Source organism: Macaca mulatta, chromosome 16 (genome assembly GCF_049350105.2).
Source record: "Macaca mulatta isolate MMU2019108-1 chromosome 16, T2T-MMU8v2.0, whole genome shotgun sequence".
Taxonomy (NCBI): Eukaryota; Metazoa; Chordata; class Mammalia; order Primates; family Cercopithecidae; genus Macaca; species Macaca mulatta.
The window spans coordinates 45,136,884-45,157,980 of NC_133421.1; the positions used below are offsets into that span (position 1 = coordinate 45,136,884).

The 21,097-nt window shown below is 39.4% G+C and overlaps 1 protein-coding gene across 6 annotated transcripts in view; it reads left to right on the top strand.

Moving 5' to 3' along the window:
* The window catches only part of AP2B1 (adaptor related protein complex 2 subunit beta 1), a 140,236-nt gene that overhangs the window by 77,491 nt on the left and 41,648 nt on the right, over nt 1–21,097 (top strand). For 3 of the 6 annotated variants that reach the window (XM_015119084.3, XM_015119083.3, XM_015119081.3), the window contains exons 15-18: nt 5,517–5,558; nt 6,418–6,564; nt 8,856–9,001; nt 17,394–17,523. In XM_015119084.3, the coding sequence (XP_014974570.1) occupies nt 5,517–5,558; nt 6,418–6,564; nt 8,856–9,001; nt 17,394–17,523 (465 nt within the window). The remainder of the gene's footprint in view (nt 1–5,516; nt 5,559–6,417; nt 6,565–8,855; nt 9,002–17,393; nt 17,524–21,097) is intronic. The other 3 variants (XM_077970803.1, XM_077970802.1, XM_015119088.3) reach the window with 1 other exon arrangement.

Sequence of the window (21,097 nt, forward strand, 5' to 3'; positions counted from 1 at the left end):
CCTCTCACTGGTTATCTTAGATGATATTCCTTTATAAAATTTAAAAATTCCTTTTCAAATTTTCTTTTCTTGGAGTCAGGCAGATTTGTTCCCTTATATAACTTCAAGCCTGTGTGCAGGCTCAGCTCTGGGACTTTTGGCTCTGCCTGGCTCTGCAGAGCTCATGTAACCATGCCGAAATCCCTTTAGCCCATAAGTTACAATAAGTCACCATAAAACCCGTTTTCTGTCTGGTTACTGAACATTATTGTGTAATGACACATTATTGTGTAGTTTAACATGAACCAGGTTCCACTCAGCATTACTTCAGATGTGGTAAAGTGACCACTCTTTGGTAGTAGACAAATGTTAGTATTATTCTCAGTGCCATTTAATGACTACAACAATTATGGGGGACTACTGTGATTGGAGACTGGGGGAACTACACCACTAGCAGAAAATTTGGATTTAGGTATCAATTACAGACTTTTTTCTTTTTTTTTTTTGAGATGGAGTCTCGCTCTGTCGCCCAGGCTGGAGTGCAGTGGCACGATCTCAGCTCACTGCAAGCTCCACCTCCCAGGTTCACGCCATTCTCCTGCCTCAGCCTCCCGAGTAGCTGGGACTACAGGTGCCCGCCACCACGCCCGGCTAATTTTTTGTATTTTAGTAGAGACAGGGTTTCACTGTGTTAGCCAGGATGGTCTGGATCTCCTGACCTCGTGATCCGCCTGCCTCGGCCTCCCTAAGTGCTGGGATTACAGGCTTGAGCCACCGCGCCCAGCCCAGTTACTGTTAATACAGACTTTTAATACAGACTGTTCAATTTTCAGTATTTGAAATATTCTTTTCCTGAAGTTGGCATCTTTCCCCCCTTCTTTCTGTATCTGATTTAGTTGACCTATAATTGACATCATTTTCTTCATGGAGAAAATGGCAGCCTCAGTAAGGCAATCCTGGGAACAATAGTCAGTGGACACCTCCAAGAGACACTTAAAATACAGTATCTAGACATTTAAGATCAGGATCAAAGCCATACCCTGCACTCCTATTCCTTTTCCATCCTGTATTCTACTAGCTCACTGGATAACAGATATCACTCTGAGTTTTACAAGTTCTAGTTTGATTGATTTTGTACCCTACCTGATAAGTATGGGCTTACAGTATATCCAGACAGATGAACCTGCCTCCCAGTAATCTCAGGCTGGGTGCAATGATTCACACCTGTAATCCCGGCACTTTGTGAGGCTGAGGTGGGAGAATCACCTGAACCCAGGAGTTAGAGACCAGCCTGAACAACAAAGTGAATTTTTTTTTTAAACAAATAGTGTCCTACTGAACTGAAATGGTTACTGTCTAGTTCAGGCTGATATACAACAGCTTTCTTGTGTAGTTGTTCACTTTCTAGCTTTCTTTTTTTCTTGATGAATATCTGCTTCCTCCTGTTTGTCACTTGTAGATAGGAGAGGTCACTCACTGGGTAATTCGCTTCCATTCCTGCTGACATCTCCCTGTTAGTCACTCACACCCATCATCATGCTGTCACCTTGCCATGGTTTCAGGGAGGAGGATAATCTCCGTTAGAATCTTTTTCAGTTAAGAGGAGAGTTGCTGAATAGTCTGGATAAGCTGTAGTCTTGCTAGTTAGAAAACATATACAGTATCGAAATTGTCCTTTCCCTTTGCTCTCTGAACATAGCACAAGTAGGTGAACCTATGTATCCCTGACTGTCTCTGATATCTTTTGGACCCTGTCTGTGTCAGATGAGAGTTCATGTTTCTAGCTGAGTTGTATCTGATATACTGAACATAAACAAAGGAATGGCAAGATTGCTTTTCAGTTCTTCATGATTTTGAATAAAATTGACAAGCAGCACTGGGGGACAGTACTTTCAGATCCTTTCCAGCTAAGATAATATTCATTTATCATTCAAAGATAAAGAGAATGAAATATAAGAAAATAAGGGCTATGAATGTGCTTTCTTTCCTTTGGTCTAAACACTACCCATGAATCCCTTTTCTCAATGCCTTTTATTGAATTTAGCAAAACTGCTGTTTCCTTTCCAATGTGTTTTTCTTTCTTGCTGTTCTGTGCCAAGCAGGTCCATAAAGAATTCTGTCTCTTTCAATCTTGGATTATAAGCCTAGCCAGAAGAGGGGAGAATAAGTTGGGAGAGGGAGTAAGCCCATCAGAAAGTTGAAAACCACCTCAGAGTATCAGGACAAATGAAACATTTTTTGTAGAATCCTTTCCAGGGTTTTCTTCTCTGCTCAAATTTTTTTTTTTAATTTTAATTTTAATTTTAATTTTTTTTTTTGAGACGGAGTCTTGCTCTGTCGCCCAGGCTATAGTGCAATGGCGTGATCTTGGCTCACTGCAATCTCTGCCTCCCGGGTTTAAGCAATTCTTCTATCTCAGCCTCCTGAGTAGCTGGGACTACAGGTTCCCATCACCAGGCCCAGCTAATTTTTGTATTTTTAATAGAGATGGGTTACACCATATTGGTCAGGCTGGTCTTGAACTCCTGACCTCAGGTGATCAACCCGCCTTAGCCTCCCAAAGTGCTGGAATTACAGGCGTGAGCCACTGCGCCTGGCCTCTCTGCTGAAATCCTGACTTCCTTTTTAGTCACAAGTTCCAAAGTCATTTCTAAGCAGATGAAATCTTGTCTGATTCTAAATAGCTAGTTCTCTAATGGCAGTGTTTTCAACGTTGGCTGTACATTAGAATCAACTGAGGAAGCTTTTCAAAATTCTGATGCCCAGGCTACACTTCAGAACAATTAAATTACCATCTCCGGGGGCGAGTAGTTTTTAAAGCACTACTCTCTGCAACCCCCACACACAGATGGTTGATTCCATTGTGTATCCAAGGTTGAAACCACACTACTAAAACATAATTGATATAGTTATTAGTATTCTTAGAAAGCTTAGATATTAGTCTAAGAAACCTCCAGGTTTTTATGAAGGGGAAATTAAAAATTAAAGACCGCCTTTGCAAACTTATTTCGTATGAGTATTTTTTTTTAACACATATCAACCCTCTGTTCTAGTCTAATTGGCCTTTTCATTCTACATGCTTTCTCTGCCTTTGTTCATGCTATTTGAGAAATGATCTTCCCCCATTTTTGCTTTTTATAATTTCACACTACCACCTCTTTGAAGCTTCATTCTTTCAGCCAGAGGAAGGTTTTTCCCTTCAGAACTTCCCTTTTTTGCTTTAGTATATTCTGTATGGTTTTGCACTCATGTTTTATTTCTCCGGCTAGTTTGCAAAGCCTCATTCTTACCTATGTAGTCCCCTAATTGCCAGGCATCTTTATATCCCTTGTAATGCCTTGCATCCAGTAAATGTTATGTAAATGTTTGTTTGAATAAAAGGAATTTCAGATGTCATGCTGCAGATGTGTGCTATTATAGAACTGGGGAGAAAACAGATGTGTAATATCTTTTCTATGCCCTTCACACTTTTCCAGTTACTCAAATTCTTGATTTGGAGATGACTTTTTTCTTTTTTTTTTTGAGACGGAGTCTTGCTCTTGTCGCCCAGGCTGAAGTGCAATGGCGTGATCTCAGCACACAACCTCCTCCTCCCAGGTTCAAGTGATGCTCCTGCCTCAGCCTCCCGAGTAGCTGGGATTACAGGCACCCGCCACCACACCCAGCTAATTTTTTGTATTTTTAGTAGACATGGGGGTTTCACCATGTTGGCCAGGCTGGTCTCCAACTCCTGACCTCATGATCCGCCCACCTTGGCCTCCCAAAGTGCTGGGATTACAGGCGTGAGCCACTGCGCCCAGTCAAGGATGACCTTTTTATTTGTTTAAGTATGTGATTTTCATCCCCTGTGCAACCATTAAGTAGTCTTCAGGAATCAGATTCTGGAAATGTTAGCTCTGGTTGGGAGTGCTTTATAGTTTACAACAGAGCATGCTTGCTAATGCCAGATATGAAGCACCCACCAGGGTTATTTTCTGTCATGGTTTAAACAAAACTTTGTTGTAGTCCTCACTATTTTTTAATATTTAAGATTAATTTTTAGATTTTTGAGAATGCCATTTTATATACTACTACTCTCTGTTCATTGAGAAGATAAATCCTCTTTTCCCAGTCTTTTTTTGTTTTGTTTTGTTTTGTTTTGTTTTTTTGAGACGGAGTCTCGCTCTGTCGCCCAGGCTGGAGTGCAGTGGCGCGATCTCGGCTCACTGCAAGCTCCGCCTCCTGGGTTTACGCCATTCTCCTGCCTCAGCCTCCTGAGTAGCTGGGACTACAGGCGCCCGGCACCACGCCCGGCTAATTTTTTTTTGTATTTTTAGTAGAGACGGGGTTTCACCGTGGTCTCGATCTCCTGACCTTGTGATCCGCCCACCTCGGCCTCCCAAAGTGCTGGGATTACAGGCATGAGCCACCGTGCCCGGCCTTCCCAGTCTTAAAGATAGAAAATAATTGTTACAACTCAATGATCTGCAAGTTCCTACCACTAAATGACTATAAAGGAGAGTGTGTTTAAAGCAGACAAAGCATTTGATGATTCAAGGAAGTGTTTTAGACGCACAGTGAGAACTAGGAAGAAACAACTGTGGAACTGTAGGAAAAAGTAGATTTTGCTTTTGAAACAGCTCCATTAGTTGTGTTTATGTGTGTTTTACATTGCGTGTATGCCACCTGTTTTCAGCTTGAGTTCTTTAATGTTTTTGTCAAGGAAGACCGACTTCAGAGTGAATTATATCTTATCAGAATCCTGAGAAAAAAAGCAAGACTAAGACCATGTGGAGTTATTTTCTTGTCAGCTAGGTAATTCAGTTAGTCTCATTCTCTAATGCTTAACGTCCTTTTTAAATGATCTCTAAATAAATCACATTTCTCCTTAGTAGAACTGACTGTGAAAGAGATTTGAAGCACTGCATGCTTCCCCACTTCCTCCGTAGACAGTCCAAATATTTTCTTTTTTAGGAACATTCCAAACTCTAAAAATCACTTTTGTTCCACCTATAATTTTTGCAGCTTGAAATTGCAGCTCAATACTAATTTGGCTCTTACTTTTTCAGTGGGGCAGCAGGTTTTGTAAATTAAAACACATTAATTGTTTTGTTTTTTGGCTTTTTCTTTTCCAACACCTCCCCACCCCCTCCGTCCGCCCCCCACTATAAGTTTCCTTTTAAAGAAAAAATAAAGCATATTCAAAACTGTTGCTGCTTGGGGATAGAGCTTCTTAGAATATGCATACTCTTTAAATCTTGTTTGGGTTTGTGCCTGTGTACCCCAGTGGAAAGATTGGATCTGAAACATCCCTGAGATGTCCCAGCTCCATCTTCTTTCCAAGTTTTCTCCAAACTAATACACCATCACTACCACCACTTAGTTCCCCTAATACATATTTCTTTGTAATCTACAATTTTTTTAGGCTTTGGGAGACAAGTTGAATGGCATGTATTTCCAGCAACTTGGTAGAGCAATTTACAGATTCTATATGGGCATCTAGTATTTAGCTAAATGAACTCTACCTCTCTCTCCTCTCTCTCCTTTCTCTCTTTCAGCTTGGCAGTGACCTTGGCGGGGGCATTGGAGGAAGTCCGGCAGTAAGTGCCATCTGTTTTTTTCACCATGAGAAGCACTGCCCCCTGTTTGATGCGTTTCCTATGTACACATTATCCGACCAGCCACTGCTGCTGTCTAGCATTGCACACCAAAACCTCTTTAACAGTATATGGGGAGTAGAAAATAGTACAGGGTTACTTGGAATTGTTGGGGTCATGCACCACGTGGTGTAGAGACATCTTGAAGGATTAATGTTCCAGTGCTTACAGAGATCTTTGTCTTTCTGATATTAAAGAGCTAAAGGAAATGGACCCTTCCATCTTGACTGGAGAATGCTTATTCCCTGGTGTCACCTAGAAAGAACTTGAGAGGGTCAGCTGGACTCAGAGTGAGACTCTCCTTATAAATGAGTTAGTTTCGGGGGTGTGAATGTCCATCTCCCAGAGGAGAGCTTCCTACTAGATATTTATGTCAAAATGGGAAAGGAAATACTACTTTGCTGAACCCAGGTGGAAATGGAACTGCTGTTTAAGTTGGATACTTCTCCCTCTTTCTATAAAAACAAACTCCTCCTTTCTTAGGGTACCTGTAGGCCTTTTGCACAGAATCATGGAAGCTAAAATTGGAAACAAACACAAAATCTTGAATCACTGTGTTCCTGTATCCTACTGAGTACTCTCTTGATAAAGCTTTTACAGAATGAGTGTGTCTTATCAATGATGAAAAAATAACTGTCATGATTAAAAAGATGAAGAATATACTAATTTGACTCCTAAGAATATTGTAATTATGGTTTTTTTAATTGATTTATCAAAACTACTAAGATATGTAGCAATATTTTAAGGACTGTTAATCGGTTCTTCCCAATCTCCTCTCTCCCCCCCTTTTTTTTTCCTGCAGGTGGGACAATCCTTCATCCCATCATCGGTGCCTGCAACCTTTGCTCCTTCACCTACACCTGCTGTTGTCAGCAGTGGACTGAATGACCTGTTTGAACTCTCCACAGGCATAGGCATGGCACCCGGTGGATATGTGGCTCCTAAGGCTGTAAGTAAAGAGTTAACATAGCAATACTTTCTTAATGGACAGGACCCAAATGGTTTCACTTTTAACATTTGTGTTACTTCTACTGGTAATAAATCAAAGGTTTGGGCCCTTGTTCTGGAGGACTTAAGAGGAAGATGAAAGGTGGCTTCAAACTTAGCAGTAGGAAGCACCATTAGCATCCTTGTTAAACTTTTTTATAATTAGACTTAAAATTAGAAATATTAATTATTTGAGTTTTGTTCCCATGTTTAGAAATATTGTCTAGTTTGTCAATATTGAAGTCAATCTAGTGAAAATCTAGTGGTATGTAGTGCACCAGCAGGAGAAAAAAATACAGAGATGTCATTTCTCTTATTCCCTTTTCCCCATTGGTATTACATATGGATTCTAGAATGCCACTGCTCAGATTTGGTTTTCATGGATTTTAGTGTACCTTTTTAGAGTTCCGATTTAGGTTTGTGTCATTGGGGCTCTTCTTGTCTTGTCTTAACCTTACTTGATGTCACTCACAGTGAAATTCAAGAGGGGAGACTCCCAGTTAAGGAAGCTCATTTAAGCCCTTGGGAAAAGCACCATCCCCGCTAGGCCAGGCTTCATATAGTCTTGCCTTTCTGAGGACCAATTTGACTGGTTGCTTCCTGAATTCTCTGCTTACTAATCTGACTCCTTATGGGGGATCCCTGCTATAGAGATGTAGACTGGTTGTCCATTCCAGGAGTCATAACTGTGATAACTGAGTGTATATAGTTATTACAGTACATAGCAAAACCGAAGATATTCAAAATTGAGCCATAGTGTTTTGGCACACCTCAGTAGCTTTGTTGTAAGGTTTACTATATTGGATATTATCTTCAGACTTTTAATTATTAGTTATCTGATACACTCATTTACTAACATAAAAGTAATGTATACAAATTACCAATGTAAATAATATGAAAATGTAAGATGGAAAATTATCTCCCCCATCCCCCATTTCCCATGTATAGACACTGTTAACTTTCTTGTGTGTCCTTTCAAAAGAAAAAGATCATGCATATAGCTGTATATTTATATCCTTTGAACATTCTGTGTCAATGGAATATACTATTTTGCACCTTGGTTTTTTCTCTGCCATATTCTTTTGAATCCATGTATCTACTGAATTGATACACCATAATTTATTTAATCACTCCTCTGTTAATGAACATTTAGTTTATTCCCTGGTCCTCCCCACCACCTGCCACTCTTTTAGTGTGGCTGAGTATATTACCATGATTATTCCCCACCCACAGATCCTTTGGTATTCTGTCTTAGGTGGTCAGAACAGCTCATGACTCCTGATTTTAAAAAAATTTTTTTTTTGAGACGGAGTCTCGCTCTGTTGCCCAGGCTGGAGTGCAGTGGCGCCATCTCGGCTCACTGCAAGCTCCGCCTCCCGGGTTCATGCCATTCTCCTGCCTCAGCCTTCCCAGTAGCTGGGACTACAGGTGTCCGCCACCACGCCCGGCTAATTTCTTTTTGTATTTTTGTTATCCAGGATGGTCTTGATCTCCTGACCTCGTGATCCGCCTGCCTTGGCCTCCTAAAGTGCTGGGATTACAGGCATGAGCCACTACGCCCGGCCTTAAATTTTTTTATCTTTATTTTTTTTCATAGTATAGGCCAGATGTATCACAGGTTCCGGGACCAAGGGGTGTGTTATGATTTATTTAGATAGATAGAATAGGCATTCAGATTATATGAGCAATATCTGAGTATTTACTATTTACCACAAACTGTAGCAAGAGTTAAAAATGTATATAAGACATGGTCGATGCCTTTAAGGAAATTACCAATAATGGCTTTGGTTGGAAATGATGAAAAAAAATCTTCAAAGATTACAGGCACGCTATTTTCATTAGCAGATGCAGTTTGTTCCCTTTAAACCATTTTACCAAAACTAACAGAAAAATACATTATACTCATTGGAATTTTTCTTTTCCTCTTGGTAGCAGTACTCTTAAAAGCAGTAAAATAACCAAGCTGAACAAAAGATAGAGCAGAAGCCAGGGTCGTTTAAAGACTGGTTTTTAAAAATTATTATTATTTGCTTCTTAAATAATTGACAACGATCTCAAAATTCAGAAAATAAGACTCTATCCAGAGTCTTTTGCACTGGATTGATACTTATGGTATAAAATTTACTATAATTGCCTAAGGAAATGAATTTGTTCACTTAATTGTTAATCTTAATTTGTTCTTTATTTGTTAAAAAATATGTAGCATCAAGATAAATCTTGTCTGGTTCTATTGAGCTTTATTGTGTGTTTCAGGTCTGGCTACCTGCAGTAAAGGCTAAAGGCTTGGAGATTTCAGGAACATTTACTCACCGCCAAGGGCACATCTATATGGAAATGAACTTCACCAATAAAGCTCTGCAGCATATGACAGATTTTGCAATCCAGTTTAACAAGAATAGGTAAGAAATCTGAGTCCCTAGCTTGACGTTGAGACAACAGTTTGCCTTAGAACCAACAAGAGAACTTTCCATTTAGCACTGGTTAAAAACTCACATATTGGTCCGGGTGCAGTGGCTCATGCCTGTAATCTCAACATTTTGGGAGGCCGAGGTGGGCGGATCACCTGAGGTCAGGGGTTCAAAAGACCAGTCTGGCCAACATGGTGAAACCCCGTCTCTACTGAAAATACAAAAATGAGCTGAGCATGGTGGCGGGTATCTGTAATCCCAGCTACTGAGGAGGCTGAAGCAGGCGAATCCCTTGAACCCGGGTGGCCAAGGTTGCAGTGAGCCGAGATGGCGCCAGTGCACTCCAGCCCAGGCGACAGAGTGAGACTCCATCTCAAAAAGAACACCAAACCTCACATGTTGGCAGATGCTGTATGTAGAGTGAGCCCTGGCTCTTGCACGTCTTTTCAGTTATCAGCTTCAACTCTGGAGGCGCTAGGGAGTTTGTTGGGAAATTCATCCAAATGCGATGAAGAAACCAGAACTTAATTTACTGTCTTGGATTCTAGGATTAGAACATTTTTGACAAATTTTTAACTGAAATCCATTTATTCAACAAATCATTGTTTAGCATTAGTATGAGTCAGACATTTCTAGGTACTAGGGGTAGAGTAGTGAATCAAACAAAGCTTCTGACTGAAAGTTCACATTTTGGTGGGAAAAGTTAGCATATTTGGTTGATGTAAGAAATATGGAAGTGTATATGCTGACCAAATAATCACATAAACCTTGACAACCTCCTTTTAGCAATCAATTCTCTGCCTTAATAAGGAAGAGAGCATGAAGAAGTAAAATGTTAATGCCTTATTCTTTTTGAAACATCAGTGGTTTTTATTCAGTTTTATGGTGCAGGAAACTGGCTGTTAGACCTTAATGGCATGTCCATTCATTTGTAAATACAGGATATTTAACCCTGCATATAAAAAGTAGTAATTGGACCCTTAAAGCAGATTTAATAAAGTTTGTCAATAACAATTTGCGTCAGTGACTGTCTGATTTATTTCTCATCATTTGGAAACAATTTTGTACTCTGGATTTGAGGGATTTGAGAGCTTGGCATGTTAAAAATCATTTAACTATCTGGAAAGTCTGTGTTTCTTTCTGTCAAGACTACCAATATTTCCAGCCACTTTTGAGGAGCTGGCCTTGTTAAAGGTCAAGGCTGTTGGGAAAATAAGTAAATAAATAGGCCAAGGCTGTTGGTGGAATCTGTTGTTGTAATAAAGGAAATCTGCAGATGCAGAGTCTGCATTCATCTCTAGCCTTTTTTTCCCCCCCTTTTTTTTTTTTTGGAGATGGAGTCTCACTCCGTTGCCCAGGCTGGAGTGCAGTAGAGCAATCGCGGCAGCTCACTGCAACCTCTTTCGTTCTGTTCCATTGTTTTGTTTTTGTTTTTCTTCTTTGGGGTTTTCAATTATTCATTTATTGACTCTTTGTTTATTTTTATATACTGTTTTCTCTCTAATCGTTAAAAAAAACATCAAATTCTTGTATATCAGCAAATATCCAATTAGTGTCAGATTTTCACAGTAGTCTAATGTTTTTGTACTGTTTGCTTTGTCTGAACAGGGTCCCAGTAAGGTCCCATACATTGCAATTAGTTGATAAGTGCCTTAAGTCCCTTTAAATCTATAGGTTCCTCCTCCTTCTCTGTTTTGTTCCTTAAAATTTATCTCCTCCTCCCTCTCTGTTTTGTTCCTTAAAATTTATCTGTAGAAGAAATTAAGTCTTTTATGTGTGGAGTTTCCCACAATCTCAAATCTTGCTGATTCTGCTTGTAAATTGGAGGCAGATTATAGATTTATCAGATTTAGGCTCATATTCTGGTAGAAAGACTTCATAATTGGTGGTGATTGCAAATCCTGTTTCTCTTGTAGTTTTTTTTGGTTTTTGGTTTTTGGTTTTTTTTGCTTTTTCTCATTTCTATTCTGTTTCTTACCATGTTCACTATGGTGTCTGTTTCCTTGGTCTTTGTAAGTCAGTCTTTTTGTCACTATAATTGTACCTTTTCTATAATTTTTTTATAAATGAAATTACATAATATGGAATCTTGTGTGGTTTCTTTCAATTAGCATCATGCTTTTGAAATACGTATATCAGCAGTTGATTTCCCTTTTGTTGTTAAATAATACTCCATTGATGAATATACAGTTTGTTGACGTGCTCACAAGTTGGGGGAGTTTGGTTGTTTTCAGTTTCATCTTTATGATAAAGTTGCCATGAACATTTGTGTACACATCTTTGGTTGGACATATGTTTTTGATTTTCCTTGGTAAATAACTAGGAATGTTATTGCTAGGTTATATGGTAAGTTTGAGAATTCCAGCTGTTCCACATCCTCACCAATTTTAGCCATTCCTGTCGCTGTGTAGTAGTGTCTCATTTTAATTTGCATTTCCCTAATAACTACTAATTTTAAGCATTTTTTTTAAATAAGCATATTGGTCATTTTTATATCTTAAGTATCTGCTCAAATCTTTACTTTTTGTTGTTTTTTGGGAGAGAGAGAAGATTGTCTTACTGAGTTGTTAAAGTTCTTTGTATATTCTGGATACAAATCCTTTGTTGCAAATATTTTTTCACAGTCCATGGCTTGCCTTTTCTTAATAATTCTTCAAAAAAACAAAAGGGTGTTTTTGTTTGTTTGTTTGTTTGAGACAGAGCCTGGCTCTGTCATCCAGGCTAGAGTGCAGTGGCACAATCAAGGCCTACTATTGCTTCGAACTCCTGGGCTTAAATGATTCTCCCACCTCAGCCTCCTGAGTAGCTAGGACTACACCTGTGCACTACCACACCCAGCTAATTTTTTTTATTTTTTGTAGAGATGGGGTCCCACTGTGTTGCCCCGGTTGGTCTCAATGGCCTGGGCTCAAGTAGTCATCCTGCCTTGGCCTCCCAAGGTACAGGAAATACAGGCATGAGCCATTGCACCCAGTTGAAAGTTTTCAATAAAGTCAGGTTCATCTGTTTTTTTTCTTTTTATGGCTTATGCTTTTTGTGTTCTAAGAAATCTTTGCTTAACCCTATGGTTACAAAGATTTTTTTGGCATGTTTTTAAATATAAGCCTTACAGTTTTTGTTCCTACATTTAGTTTTAAAATTCACTTTGAGATCATTTTTAAGTATGTTGTAAATCAAGAGTCAATGTAAAAATTTTTTCCATAATAGATCTTGAAATCAGATGGCATACGTCCTGCAACTTTGTTTCTTTTCAAAACTTGTTTTAGGTGTTCTTGGTCTTCTACATTTCCCTGTAAATTTTAGAATCAGCTTGTCAGTTTCTACAAAAAAAAATGCTGAGATTTTTATTGGAATTGCAGTGAATATGTAGATCAATTTGGGGGAGAATTGACATCTAAGCAGTATTGAGTCTTCTAATCCATTAGCATAGTATATCTCTGTTTAGGTCTTTAATTTCTCTTTGCAATGTTTTATAATTTTTTATACACAGATCTTACACACCTTTTGTCAGATTTAAGTATTTCAGATTTTTGATGTTATAGTAAATAGTTTTTTTTTTTTTTTTGAGACAGAGTTTTTCTCTTGTCACTCAGGCTGGAATGCAATGGCATGATCTCTGCCCACTGTAACCTCTGCCTCCTGGGTTCAAGCAGTTCTCCAGCCTCAGCCTCCTGAGTAGCTGGGATTAGAGGCACCCGTCACCATGCCCAGCTAATTTTTGTATATTTAGTAGAGACAGGGTTTCACCATATTGGCCAGGCTGATCTTGAACTCCTGACCTCAGGTGATCTGCCTGCCCTTGGCCTCCCAAAGTGCTGGGATTACAGGTGTGAGCCACTGGGCCCAGCAGTAAATAGTATTTTTAATTTTAATTTTTTATTGTTGCTAGTATATAGAAATATAATTGATTTTTATATATTGAGCTTGTCTCCTGCAACTTTGTTAAATTTACTTTTTCTTTCTAGTAGCCTTTTTGTAAATTCCTTATAGTTTTCCACATAAATAAATCATGTTATTTATAAAAAAGAGACAGTTTTATCTTTTCCTATTCAATCTTATGCCTTTTATTTTTCCTTCTTGCCTGATTGTACTAACAGAACCTCCAGTAAATGTTGGGTGGGAGTGGTAAGAAAAGTGTTCTAATTCATGGGAGAAGCATTCAGTCTGTCATCATTAAGTGTAACGTTAGCCATAGGTTTTTTTGTGGAGCTTGAGGAAGTTTCATTCTGTTCCTGGTTTTCTGAGATTTATTATGAATGGGTATTAAATTTTGCCAGATGCCTCTTCTGCATTTACTAAAATGATTATGTGAACTTTTTTAGTCCATTAATATAATGGATTACATCAGTTGATTTTTCAAATGTTAAACCAACCTTGCATTCCTGGGATAAATCCTACTTGGTTAGGATGTGTTGTCTTTTTTTCTGTATTGATGGAGTTCATTGGCAAAAATTTTTTTACATCTGTGTTCATGATATATATAGTCTTCATTTCTGACATGATTTACTTGTTTTATTATTTCTTTCCTGAGTTAGATTGGCTCCCTTTACCTTTTCCTGTTGTCTGTCCCTCACTTTACATTATCTGGTCATCCCTTCCCCAGATGTGTTTTTTTTTTTTTTTTACTGTTGTGTGGTCTTCCTTGGTAGCTAGCACTGTTTTTTGTTTGTTTGTTTGTTTTGTTTTTTCAAGTATTTTTTTTTGTCATTAAGGAAGTTGTACTGCTGTCTTTCCACTTTTTTATACTAGAGCTTTGAATAGTTGCTGTGTTTTTTACCATTTTGATACTCATATTTGAATGAGTTGCAATTTGCAGGAGTAGCTATTAGTAGATTTCTATAGAAAAGGAAGATAGGCAGGGTAGTTTTTTAGACTTTACTCCTCAAGAACGTTTCCTTCTTTGTTCTGGTGTAGCCACAGCTTCTTAGCCTCTCTGAATCTAACTTGATTCTAGAGGGCTGATCTTTGCCTTCAAGCCCTGTCTTCCAAGGTGTTTGTTTCCTCTTTAGAAGGTGGTGCTTCTTGAGCTCTTTCCTCTCCAGGGCTCCCTTGGTAGAAAGGGACTTGCTACCTTTTTTTTTTCTCCAACCGTATTCATATGTTGCTCCTGTTTGATCTTGGTCTATTCTGGGAATGGGGCTCTCTTCTGAGAATGGATATTTGTGGTCAGTCTCTGAGACCTGCTACTACTGCTGATTTCCTCTGAACTCCTTGTGCTTTCCTACTGTATCACCAGAGCATCTCACCAGTTCTGTGGGCTTTCTTTAACTAGTAGTTTTGGAGAAGGTGAAATTACAGCTTTATAGGGACTTTTTTCTCCCTCTTTGTTTCCTCTATTTCATTTCTCAGGTGAGCACTTGGAAGATTTGGAACTATGCTGCTGCCATGTTTCCCAATATTGACTTAATGACAGAGTTTTGATGACTGTGAGAGCAAAATAAAAAGAATAAAATGGTTTTTTGCCTTATAACTATTATCCCTAAATGAGTGATATGAATTCTCAAGATGATTTCATTATTACAATTTGGTACTCTTAAGGTGTAGTTTAGGAAAAAGAAAATATTTCTTTAGCCACTCTAACTCTTGAAAGAGTATCTGTGTAAACTCTTTTTCTATTTTTATTTTTATTTTTATTTTTTTTGAGACAGAGTTTCACTCTTGTTGCCCAGGCTGGAGTACAGTGGCGTGATCTTGGCTCACTGCACCCTCCGCCTCCCAGGTTCCGAGTAGCTGGGATTACAGGCACCCACCACCATGCCTGACTAATTTTTTTTTTGTATTTTTTGGTAGAGATAGGGTTTCACCATATTGGCCAGGCTGGTCTCGAACTCCTGACCTCAGGTGATCCACCCGCCTCGGCCTCCCAAAGTGCTGAGATTACAGTTATGAGCCACTGCACCAGCTTGTATAAACTCTTTAGTTAATTTTATAAACGTCATAGTCCCATCTTCCATCCTGAGGCTATTTAGAATATAAATTCAATATAAATTTGTATCATTTTGTTTGTTATCTTCTAGGCCCACTTTTTTCTTTCTGCTCCATCTTTATAAAATTTTGTTTTCTTCTTTTTTTTCCCTACTCGAAACAGGGTCTTGCTCTTTTGCCCAGGCTGGAGTGCATGGTGCAGTTGAGGCTCACTGCAACTTCAACCTTCTGAGTTCTCAACCTCCTGGACTCAAGCGATCTTACCACCTCAGCCTCCTGAGTAACTGGGACCACAGGAACAGACCACCACACTGGCCAATATTTGTAATTTTTTTCCGGAGACAGGGTTTCTCTATGTTGCCCAAGCTGGTCTTGAATTGCTGGGCTCAAGTGATCCGCCCGCCTGGCCTGGGTCTCCCAAAGTGTTGGGATTATAGGCGTGAGCTACCATGCCTAGCCTATAATTTTTTTCTTTTTTTCTTTTTTTTTAAGACAGAGTCTCGCTCTGTCGCCCAGGCTGGAGTGCAGTGGCACAATCTTGGCTCGCTGCAACCTCCACCTCACAGGTTCAAGCGATTCTCCTGCCTCAGCCTCCTGAGTAGCTAGGATTACAGGTGCCTACTACCCAGCTAATTTTTGTGGTATTTTTAGTAGAAATGTGGTTTCACCATGTTGGCCAGCCTGGTCTCGATCTCCTGGCCTTAAGTGATCTACCCACTGCCACCTCCCAAAGTGCTGGGATTACAATTGTGAGCCACTGTCCCCAGCCCTAGCCTATAAAATTTTATCCTTATGCTTCTCAGACCATCTGTCTTCCCACACATGTATTTGTTTTCTATTTAACTTCAGATTCAGGCTGAGTTTCCCATCTCTTTACCATTCTTGTATTATTAAACAAGTTTTCCTGGAGAAAACTGGTGGCTATACATTGCCTGCCTGAAGCTTAGAAAGTGGCCATGTTTGGCTCCACAACTTACCCTAACTATTTGGAATTTATAAGCCAGTCAATTCCATTTAGACTAGCTCTTTCCCAGTGATTGTGTCCTGTGTAAGTGAAAAAAAAAGGGAAAGTGAGAATTACCAGTAAATAATCCTCTGGACTTATCAGGCAGGTTATCAGGCCTGTAAAATAATTTATTGTACTTCTCTTTACAGAGTAGAAATTGGTTTTGGGGTTTTTTTGGTTTTGTTTTTTTAAAGACAGGGTCTCGCTCTGTCATCTAGGCTGGACTGCAGTGATGCAGTCACAATTCACTGCAACCTCTAATGCCCAGGATCAAGCAAGCGATTCTCCTCCCTCAGCCCCCAGAATAGCTAGGACTACAGGCATGTGCCACCATGCCTAGCTAATTTGTTTTCTTTTATTACTTTTTTTTGGTGGAGGGTGGGCAGTAAAGACAGGGTCTCATTGTATTAAGTGACCCTCCTGCCTCAGCCTCCCAAAGTGCTGGGATTACAGGCGTGAGCCACCACACCTGGCCTCAGGAGAAAGAAATTCTTCTTTCTCCGAAGAATTATCTAAGGAAAGACTTATTAAAAATGTATTATCAAACCTGTCCCTTTAGTGACATTTTAAAGAGAATAAACTTTCAGAGTCATAGCACTAGCAAAGCAGTTCTGCATTTATGGATATTTTCTTCCTCCAATCCATTTAATGGAAAACAGAAGTTATGATGTAACCAATGTTACAGCAAATTGGAATTGAGCACTTTGATTCCTGCTACCCCTTTTATTTAATTGTATTAAAAATTTTGTTTCCTTGCCTGTAATCCCAGCACTTTAGGAGGCCAAGATGACCAGATTGCTTGAGCTCAGGAGTTTGAGACCAACCTGGCCAATACGGTGAATCCCCATCTCTACTAAAAATACAAAAATTAGCATGGCATGATGGTGCATGCCTATAGTCCCAGCTACTTGGGGGACTCAGGTGTGAGGATCACTTAAACCTGGAAGGTGAGGGCTGTGGTGAGCTGAGATCACGCCACTTTGCTCCAGCATGGGTGACAGAATGAGACCTTATCTCAAAAAAAAAAAAAAAAAAGTTTTCCTTTTAATGGAGCAAAATGCCATTAAAACTCAAAGATATGGCAAAATCCTCCCTCTTTTTTTTTTCTTTTTTGAGATGGAGTTTTGGTCTTATTGCCCAGGCTGGAGTACAATGACGCACTCTCGGTTCACTGCAACCTCTGCCTCCCAGGTTCAAGCGATTCTCCTGCCTCAGCCTCCCAAGTAGCTGGGATTACAGGCACCCGCCACCAAGTCTGGCTAATGTTTTGTATTTTTAGTAGAGACGGGCTTTCACCATGTTGGCCAGGCTGATTTTGAACTCCTGACTGACCTCAGGTGATCCACCCACTTCAGCCTCCCAAAATGCTGGGATTATAGGCGTGAGCCACCACACCCAGCCTAAATCCTACCTCTTGATTAACCTCTGTGATTTATGTATCCCCTCTTCTAGCTTTGGTGTCATCCCCAGCACTCCTCTGGCCATCCATACACCACTGATGCCAAACCAGAGCATTGATGTCTCCCTGCCTCTCAATACTTTGGGCCCAGTCATGAAGATGGAACCTCTGAATAACCTCCAGGTCAGAGTTTTACTTCACTCAGGTGGTACAAGTTAATATCTTACCAATTATTATTATTATTATTATTTTTTATTTTATTTTTTAAAGACAGAATCTCGCGCTGCTGCCCAGGCTGGAGTGCAGTGGCACGATCTCGGCTCACTGCAGTCTTCGCCGCCTGTGTTCAAGCGATGCTCCTGCCTCAGCCTCCCAAGTCGCTAGGATTACAGGCCCAAGCCACCACACCTGGCTAATTTCTGTATTTTTTACTAGAGATGGGGTTTCACCATGTTGGTCAGGCTGGTCTCAAACTCCTGACCTCAAGTAATCTGCCCACATGGGCCTCCCGAAGTGCTGGGATTATAGGCGTGAGCCATTGTGCCCAGCCCAATTTTTCATTTACGTGTAAAAAAGTCCCTCTTTCTTCCTTAGGTTTGAGTTAGTCATGGAATAGGATTTGAGATAAATCTTTGTGGACGAGAGTTTTATGTTTTGTTGTTAAGAAAAACAAAAGTCATGCGTGACATAGATGTTCATTCTTTTACTCAACAAACATTTAGAAACTTTTTTCTTCTTATTTGTACACCTTTTTTCCTTAAGACTTTTACAGCAAAATTTGAATGTCATTCATATAAGAAGAGATTTATATGGAGGTTATCATTGAACACTGGACCACAAGACCCCATTAGCATGTATCTATGATAAGTATAACAGCATCTTAGAGGAATTTTATCTGGTATACAAGAGCCTCTTTATCTTGAAAATGTTGAATTTTTTAGAATGCTTGGGTATCAGCTTAGAATTTCATTCAGTTTTCACCTACCTTGAAGTTTCCTTTGAAATATAAACCTTCTGGGCTTCAGGCAGCATGAAGGCAGAGCAGTAAGCTCATAAGTCAGAGCTGTAGCAACCCTGGAGGTTGCTAGCGGTTATGGTTTTAATGTTCACAAGAACAGCAAGAAAGCCTTGGGCTACCCTGAAATGGGGAACTGTAATCGATCCCTGCATAAAGCAGAGACCCTGGAAGGGCAGCTCCCTCAAAGAAAGGAGAACTAGGAAAATGTTTTCGCCATCCCCCAAAAATGACAGGAAAGTTCTGAGCTGGGTTCTGGGTATAGCCCCTTATGAGAAATTCAAGGCCCAATCAATACCATAGGTGAGTTATATAGTCCAAATTTACACTACTTACGTAGATGTAGTAACCTCCAAATCAATACATTAATGTAAAATTGGCCCAGGACTGGTGAAACCTAGAGTCCTGTCAGAAGCAAATACCAAGTAGCCCTTTAACAACAGTTGTAAAATTTAGGGGCTTCAATACCCCCAACTGAAAAGAAAATCTCTACTGAAAGTGAGCTCACACTTTAACAGGAGAGAGAGAGAAAGATGCACTGTGAAGGATAGTCAAAAGACATTGCAAAGAGGAGGACTGGTACTGTCCCCACCCCCACTAAGAACTTAAGATAGAACAGTCTGAATGAGACTATGAAATATATTTAAAATGATGAAAGAAAAATGTCAGCTTTCCACTTTCCAGTCAAGACAGGTGGGATCCCATTGTTTAATCTTCTAGAAATACCAGTGTAAGATACTAGTACTGATGGTGAGACATCAAGAGTAAAGTATCTTGGAGTTAAAACTAAACATTCTTCAGTCATTTAAATACCAGCACAACAGGCCTGTTTGCCAGTTCACTAACTACCTTGTTGCCACAGTAGTTGACTGCCTTTTTTTCAGCAAAGGGAGTAACGATTGAGAGGGTAGACGAGTGAGTCACAATATAACTTGGCTCAGACAAGAAGAATAAAGCAAGGATTACTATGCAGATGGAATTGGCTGTTACTATGATGACAGTAATGTGTTAAGGGGCTTTTCCAGCACAGGATCCTGAAGAAACTTAACCCAAATCTACATCTGTTCCCTTTTCATTGAAATCTAACCTCCCATTGGCCACAGAGCCTCAAGCCTAATATTTGAGGACAGTCAGCATGCACGCAAGAATGCTTTACCTCATGAGTAGGAAAGAGAATTTGGGTCACAGAAACCAGGGCAAATTTTCTGCTCTTAAAATGAAAAGAAAAAAAGAAAAGAAACAGTAAACAAATTAATGAATGTCAGTTTACTTTCCTCTTGGCATTTCCGTTTGACTAACTCCTGAATAGGAATCCTCACAAGAGAAGTTGAATCTTAGGCCAACCCTGTCCTTAAAAGTATTGATATGATATTAGAACTAGTAAGTTTTAATTTTCATAAACCTGATATTATAAGAAGCAACCTTTAAATATTTCCATCTATAGTTAACTACTGATTTTTCAAGTTTCCCCCTTGGATTCTCTTCTCTTGGGGATGTCATAATTGTGGCTATTTTCTCATTAATTGGCATTTCCCAATGGAGATGATAAACAAAACTTGAAAAGAGAAAAACTTTTTCCCCCTGTGAGCAGCTCTACTTAGTGTATGCTGGTGAGAGTTGAAACTAATGGCTAGCTTAGGGATATGTAGGGTACTTTAGATTTCAGCTTCCATTCTGCCTTTTTCCCCATATGAACAAGAAGAAAATCAAAACGTCATTCCAACAAGGTTAAACTATATAGATCCAGATAAAGCCAGATAAAGATTAATCTAGCTTTTATATATATTTGTATAATGTTTACATTCAAGAGCTCATGTGGGAAAATTAGTATTTTTCTAATACTACAGAGCATAAAATCAGGGGAAAAAAATGTTGGGGATTGAGGAAATGAAATTTTGAATTCCATGTGGGTTTTAGCTGTTTTGGCTAATTTAATATCAATGTGTAGAACAATTAAATCAAGCCCAGCTGCCAGAACTGTAGTATAAAACTTATTATAAAATCTTTTCATCAAAACACTCATTACTACTTATTGGCTTATAGACTATTTGAAACACTATTTAAAAGTTAAAAAGATACCATTCATTCTTTTTTTTTCCTTTGAGACAGAGTTTCACTCTTGTCACCCAGGCTCGAATACAATGGCACAATTTTGGCTCACTGCAACCTCTGCCTCCCAGTTTCAAGCGATTCTCCTGCCTCAGCCTCTGAGTAGCTGGGATTACAGGCGCACACCACCACACCCAGCTAATTTTTGTATTTTTAGTAGAGACGGGTTTCGCCGTGTTAGCCAGGCTGGTTTTGAACTCCTGATCGCTGGTGATCCACCTGCCTCTGCCTCCCAAAGTGCTGTGATTACAGGCGTGAGCCACCATGCCCTGCCCATTCATTCTTAATGTAAAATACATTATGCCTTAAATATAGGAATTAAATACCTAGTAGAGATTTGAACCTGGAAGAATTTTTCTGCTATACTGACATTGACTGTAAAAGCTTTTGTGAATCAACTTATGAACATTATACAAAGTAAAGTTAAGCTTGCTCCTACTGGGAGCCTTTCTTGAGTTTATTTATATCACACAATTATATTCCTTAAAAAGAGAATTGATTCTCTCTGCTTAAATAAAGCAAAAACCTTAGTAAGTGTCTAAATGTATTTCCTTTAAATGAGTTTTCTCTGACTCTGATGTCCCTGTTTCTCATTTCATGTGTTAGTTGTGCTTAGAAACATTTTCCCAATGA